The 7,067-nt window shown below is 43.1% G+C and overlaps 1 protein-coding gene across 2 annotated transcripts in view; it reads right to left on the bottom strand.

Moving 5' to 3' along the window:
• Dok5 (docking protein 5) overlaps positions 1 to 7,067 on the bottom strand; it is a 153,451-nt gene that overhangs the window by 80,030 nt on the left and 66,354 nt on the right. For both annotated transcript variants that reach the window (XM_031372879.1, XM_031372880.1), the window contains exon 2: positions 725 to 832. In XM_031372879.1, coding sequence (XP_031228739.1) covers positions 725 to 832 — 108 coding nt within the window. The remainder of the gene's footprint in view (positions 1 to 724; positions 833 to 7,067) is intronic.

Here is a 7,067-nt window from a genome sequence, read left to right as displayed (position 1 = left end):
TGGTGTGTTCCGGATGATGTAGGGGAGTCGGACAGGGAATTGTGGGAAGGGGTGGATATTGCCAGAACACTGTCCAAGAATGCAATAATGTGAGAATCCTGAGTGCTTATGAGAAAGCCCCAGGAGAGCAAGCCAAGTGTCTTGTGACCTCCATTTCTTCAAAGCAAGAGCTGTTCTCCGGATGTGTTTTCGTGCCCCGCCCAAGTGCAGTGGGTAGGAGGGGCTTTACCTTAACTGCTGTGATTCACACACCTCTGTCGGAAGCCATGCTTTTCCACACACGGCTTACCCTTCAGACTGAACACCTTAACTCACATGACTCTCCCTAACCCCCAGAGTATAGATTATCTGATGCTCTGAACAAAGCTGGTTCTTACATGGGACTTCAGTCTGCCTCATCTTTAGGCCCCTCTCTCCAGGTTCACACCTCCGTTAGAGCCCTAAACAGATATGAGCATGTTCCGTTGAATGTGTGCACAAAATTCTCAAGAACAAAGAAAACCCATTTTAAAAGACCAGGGAACCACAGGAACACTTTAAAAACCGAGTATCAAGTAAACATATTACATTACAGATATTTTGCTCACATACATGATGACATATTGTGATCACATATAACAGACATGATAACGACTTTTGTCAGTAATTTGGGTATGCTTTCCCAGTAAGTGCAAGCCACCTCCTTCCAAGCCAATGTCTCAAGAGGTAGAGTGCAGGCACTTACCTTGTGGTAACACCTGAAGTATGCGGCCCGTTCATCTGAGAACTTCTCCAGTCTCTTTGGACCCTTGCTCGAAGCTTTCTTGAACACTAACCAGCATCGTTGATAAATCTAGAAGGAAATGCAATATCCATTCAGCATCTCCAGACTTGACTGCCTCTGACATTTGCATTTAAACATTTTCCTTTTGGTGTTTTTGCCTGTAAAATATTCACTCACTGGAAATGAATGTTGGTTTGTGAAGGTAAGAAGAGTGTGGGGGCTGGGGGCTGGGGGGGGTGGGGTGGGGAATGGGTGAACTATATGTTTCAGACAATTACTGGAATCAAAAATAAGTAATGTGTGAGGGACAATTTCTCCATGTTTTGATATGAGATCTCTATTATATTTCAGGGGAAAAGTTCGAGAAATAAACCTCCACTAGTGCCTGGCAGATGGATACAGCAGCTGTCTTGCTGCTGTCTGGATCTTGATATACACCATCCGTCCACCTGTCCCAGGGACTCCACATACATTACTTGTCTCACTTTGGGTGGGATAAAGAGATAAATCCACTCTTTTTGGAAGCTTAGGTCAGAATATAGGATCTAACGAGTGTCTGATGCCACTGGGTAGACAGTAGGATGCTATTTGTTATGACAACAAAAATTAGAAATGACTCGATCTTCAGCAATAAGGAGTGGCAAAGTTACCTTGCTTCTGTTATGGATACTTTAGCCCACCTTGCTCATCTAGTACTAAAACCAAGCATATTGGCCTCTAAGAAGGAACCTAAACAATCGTGGTGTCAATGTGCTTCTGAGTGTTTATAGTTACAGATCTGGGTTTCTCTGTTGTCAACTGTAGTGCAAGACTCCTAAGCAATCAAAGGGCTGAGAAGACCAGCTGATTGCGTTCCTGGCCCTAACAAGCCATCCATATCAATCGCCCTGCCCCCACAGGGCTCAGGCAACATCATGGAAGAGGGGATGGAAAGACTGTCAGAGACAGAGGGTGGGAGGATTGCTGTCAAGTGCTGTCCTCTGGACACACCATGGCTACTCACAAGACCTGCCCAAGACAAGCCAGCAAGACCTATCAACCATCTCACTTACAGTGATCATTGGGCTCAGAGAATCACAAAAATGAGGAGGAGCCATGAAAGTGGGGAGAGGGACATCCTTCAGGGTGTCATGGGAAACGGGAGGGACTGGGGACGGACACGGTCAATGTACATTATATAAAAGATATTAAAAATGGAGGCAGCCGTAGTAATCATACAAGTGTAGTACATATACATCTCTCACATGTAATGCATGCTATGCATCTACAAGAGAATGCATCATCACTATATTAGAAACTGCAGCTGTATAGACATGACACATGATGTTTGATAGCAAATTATGCCGCACTTGTCATACACAGGCAATCTTGGAGCAGATGGCCTTGGTAGCTAGCCAAGTGTCAGAGGAATTCCTAATGGCATGGGAAATGTTTGTGATGTGTTACAGGAGTGACAAAATAAAAGCTCAATGTCACAATCATCATGATGTTAAAAATGCACGAAAAAGGACACAGAAAATGTCAATACTTTCTGTGGGTCACAAGAATAGGTGTGGGGGTTTTATTTGCTTAATAAAATTTAGTATGAAGAATTAAATAGAATTAAATAAAATATAAATGCAATTTATAAATGGAATTTATATTTTAATGTGTGCATGTAGGCATGGGTGTGTAAATTGTGGAGGGTGAATGGTAACCGTTGGTGTCACACAACGTTTGAGACTCACACATTCAAAGCCGAGCAGTGGTGGTGCAAGTCTTTAATTCCAGCACTTGGCAGGCAGAGGCAGGCAGATTTCTGAGTTTGTAACCAGCCTGGTCTACAGAGTGAGTTCTAGGACAGCCAGGGCTACACAGAGAAACCCTGTCTCGAAAAACCAAAAAATAAAGAGACTCACACACTCTGTTAGATTGCAAAACTAGTGAGTCTCAGGACCTTCCTGCCTCTGCCTCCCTGACGCTGTGATTATAGGTACACGTGTGAACCCAGGATGAGAAGAACCTGCTTAAGCAACACACCTCTAATGTTTAGAATACAGTCACCTCACAATTTTCAGCTAGACCGGGGGGGAGGGACGTGATGTCGGTACCCACGCACAGTAAGTGCTTGGCTACCTGGACCACCCTCATCTTCTCGACCTCAGAATTCTGTTATTCCTTAAATACCCAGAAGCCAGAAATACAGTGCAAGTCAGTTCCATCAGCTTTCGTCTTGCATAGTCACTGGCTCTTCCAAGGAATATAAGAACGCGGAAACAAATTGGAACAGCAACTCTGTCTAGTAAAAAAAAACCTCTCAAGGAATGGCAAGTGGACATCCATAGGAAGAGAGAGAAGAAGGGGAGAGAGTACAGGCAGGGGAGAGGGAGGGGAGAGGTTCTCATGCCACGCCCACTCATCTACTCCAGTAAAGTCTGCAGTATCGGGGTTCAAAGCCTGATCATGGACAAGAGGCGTTATGACTTCAAAGGGAGTTTGTGCCTCCTGGGTATTCAGTCAGTCATTGACATCTCCTAACTCAGATGTGTTCCAGATTAGTCTTTCCAATCGTCAACACGCCTTCTTATTCAGGCATAAAGGTACCCCAAGTAATGATTCATTAATGGCTAAAACTTAAGATTGGGCATTGTTCCCTGGCCAGCACAGTGTTCCAATATATCCTAATTTATTACCAAGCTGTTGTTAGCTTGGAATTTCTCACAAGGAAGCTGCCTTATCAGACAGGGTGTCCTCAGAGTTAGCAAAGAGGTCAGGCACTATTGCTACTGTAAACATAGAATTCTCAGAGCAGTCCCACAGAAGAGCATTCTCAGGAGCTGCTAGATTGGGACTTTCTGGTGCTTGCCTCCAACAAACCCAGAGAATTAGCTTGGGACTGCTAAGATAGCCCCAGCGGGAAGGGCACCACTGCTCTTCTGCTTTGCACCTGGATGTCTGATCTTACCGACCTTGATGTGACCGTCACTTGCCTATGTGACTTCAGTCTTGCTGTCTGATCTTACTGACCTGCCTGAATATCTACTCCAATGACATCTTTATATGTCTGCTCATCATTTGGCTTTTGTTTTTGTATCACTAGATCACTGGCCATTTTCTGGTTGAGCAATGAATTATTGATCTTCCTCAGACATGGACCTTGGTCAATGGCATGGTATGCATATGTTTTCTCTAGGTCTCAGCTTGTGTTTGTCTTTTAAACAGGCTTTTTCACAGAGAAAACAGCTTTAATTCTGACAAAGTCCAGTCTTCGATCTTGTGTTTAGGCTTCTGACATGAAACCCTCTGCACAGACCTGGGTCCCCAAGAACTGGAGCTTTGTAAAATTTTGAGCTAGAAATATGGCTCACTATGCCTGTAACTCCAGCTCGAGGGACTCAATGCCCCACTCTATCCTCTGAAGACACAGCATACATGTGGTATGTAATCATATGCATTCATATATATAAACAAAACTAAAAATATTATCAAAAGCTTATACTTTTATTTGTAAGTCTGCTTTCAGTTACTTTCTGTATAAAGTGCTCCAGGAATTGAACTCAGGTCAATAAGCAAGGCAACAATTGGCTTTACCCTTGGGACATATTGCCAACTCTTAAAAAATAGAAAACCTAAAATAAATAAAAACATATTACTGTGGTGTTTTAAATAGGTTTGCCCCCATTGACTCATGTGTTTGAATGCTTGGCCCAGAGAGTGGTAGTGTTAAGAGGTGTGGCCTTGTTTGAGTGGTTGTGGTCTTTTTTAAGTAGGTGTGGCTTTGTTTAAGTAGGTGTGGCCTTGTTTGAGTGGGTGTCGTCTTGTTTGAGTGGGTGTGGTCTTGCTTAAGTAGGTGTGGCTTTGAGTAGGTGTGGTCTTGTTTAAGTAGGTGTGGTCTTGTTTGAGTGGGTGTGGCCTTCTTGAGTGGGTGTGGCCTTGTTGGAGGAAGTGTGTCACAAGTTTTGAGGACTCCTATGCTCAGGCTCTGCCTAGTGCGGATGACAGTCTTCTGACTGCCTACATCAAGACATAGAACTCCGGGCTCCTCCAGCACCATGTCTGCCTGCACAACACCACGCTTCCCATCATAATGGTAACTGACTGAACCTCTGAAAATGTAAGTCAGCCTCAATGAAATGTTGAGTTGTAAGAGTTGCTTTGCTCATGGTGTCTGCTCACAACAGTAAAACCCTAGTGAAGACAATTACATTACTTATTTATTTTGCACTCTTAGGAATATATTATACAGAATTATACTTATATATTCATAAAAATAAGCTACATTGAACATCGACAGCAGCTTTGTTTAGAACAGCTGAAATCTAGGAAGAACCCCCTTGACTTCAGTGGGCAGCTTGTTAAATCTGGAATACTACTTAGCAATAAGAAGAATAACTTGTTGATACTGGTAACAACTTGGGTGTATCTCCAGGGAATGAGACTGAATAAACAAAGCAAAGCATGCTGGGAAGGTAGCTCATTGGGCAGGAACACTTTCACACTTTCAATGCAAAGGATGAGTTCAAATCCTCAGCATCCATGTAAAATTTTGGGTATTTCGTCATGAGTGCCTCTAAATCCAGTGCTAAGACAGAAGGATTGCTGGAGCCTGCTGCTTCTTGCCTCACTCAGAGTTCAGTCAAAGACTCTTCTCTCCTTCAAGGGCAAAAGGCAGAGACAAATCAGAGTAGCCAACTCCATCCTCTGGCTTCAGACATGCACGGACACACGTGTGCTCATACACATTATACGCCCACACAGACATAGAGAAAAGACACGTCATACTAACATGTTACACTCAGCTGGAACTCCAAACCCCATGCACTCTAGACAAATGTCCTACCAGCGGACTACTTCTACATCTCTATCCATAGTCTTGACATGACAAAATTACAGAGCTAAGAAGCAGCTGTATTGGCTCTGTGGAGCCCATGGGGCTCTGGTCCTAAGGAACCATTCTGTAGTTTGATTTTATTGATGTCAGTTTATACCTTGTTTATATTTCTCTGAATCTGGGGAGGAGTTTATTTCCAGGCAAGCTAGATAAAGGGTAAAGGATCTTTGTATAGTATAAATATACAACTAAAATACATCTATGATTACATCAAGATTAAATGCTGCTAGGCACGCTAAAAAACACACCTTTGATTCCAGCACTTGGGAGGCAGAGGCAGGCAGATCTCTATGAGTTCAAGGCCAACCTGGTCTATATAGGGAGTTCTCAGTCAACAGGGCTACAGAGTGAGACCAAGGGTCAAAATAAAATGTTTGATTTTTACACAAATAATGTAAGAATGCTTATTGCCCGATCTAAATCTAATGGCTGTTGTCTATATTCTTCTTCAATATTCCCCCTCCCCAACCCCTGCACCCTCTATCTCTGGTCATTAAATCATAGTCTAATAAAATACTAAATAACCATAAGAAGACAAGGTAAAGCTACAGGTAAGATTTGTGCACAAAAGTCCTCTTTAGGGTGGAGAGCCACATGTGAAAATTCACATTCCGAACTGTTGGCAGGAAGTCCTAGCAGCAGCCACTTCTGTCTGAAGAGCAGATGAGTCCCCTGGCTCTCTAATATTGTACAGCCACCAAGGACTGTAGTCATAGCGGCAGCAACGACTGTCACTTCCTCGTTCAAATCAAGTGTGGGCAGAAGGTTTCTTACTGTCTTTCTATTTTGGGAAACCTCTTGGTTTTTTACACATGCCTCTGAACATTGTAGAGGATCTGTAAAAATATAAATAAGTAAACAAATGAAAAAACAAACAAACAAACAAATAAATAAATGCTCCTGCTGCAAGAAAAAGATACTTTCAGTATGGAGGAGAGTTTCAGTCTCCTAAGTATGTCTCTGCTTTTCAGACACACTTCTTTATTTAACGAGAGCACTTTAACTTTGGAGATCTGTTCATTTTCTTCTCAGTCAGACCAGGACTTGCCTGGCTCCCTTCCAAAGATTGTTGCAAGCAAGCGAGAGATGCACCATTTTCGGTTCAATGTTGTCTTCATCCCCTTGGTGTGAAGGTTGGGGGACTTTTGTTTCTCACTCTGTGACCCTCTCTTCATTTTATTAAACACTAAAGGCAATGAAAGTACATTATAGCAATAAGATAGCACCAACGATTTCCCATAAGTCATGCACAGGGGCTGGAGAAAGAGCTTAGTGGTTAAAGACCCTTTGCTGCTCTTACAGGGAACCTGAGTTCAGTTCCCAGCACCCATCTTGGAAGGCTCACAAAAGCCCATCACTCCAGTTCCAAGGGATCTACTGCCTTCTTCTAACCTTCTTAGGAACTGCACACACACACACATACACACACACACA

The sequence above is a fragment of the Mastomys coucha genome, unplaced genomic scaffold, assembly GCF_008632895.1.
Source record: "Mastomys coucha isolate ucsf_1 unplaced genomic scaffold, UCSF_Mcou_1 pScaffold15, whole genome shotgun sequence".
NCBI classification, from domain to species: domain Eukaryota; kingdom Metazoa; phylum Chordata; class Mammalia; order Rodentia; family Muridae; genus Mastomys; species Mastomys coucha.
This window is presented reverse-complemented; position numbering and strand designations above follow the sequence as displayed.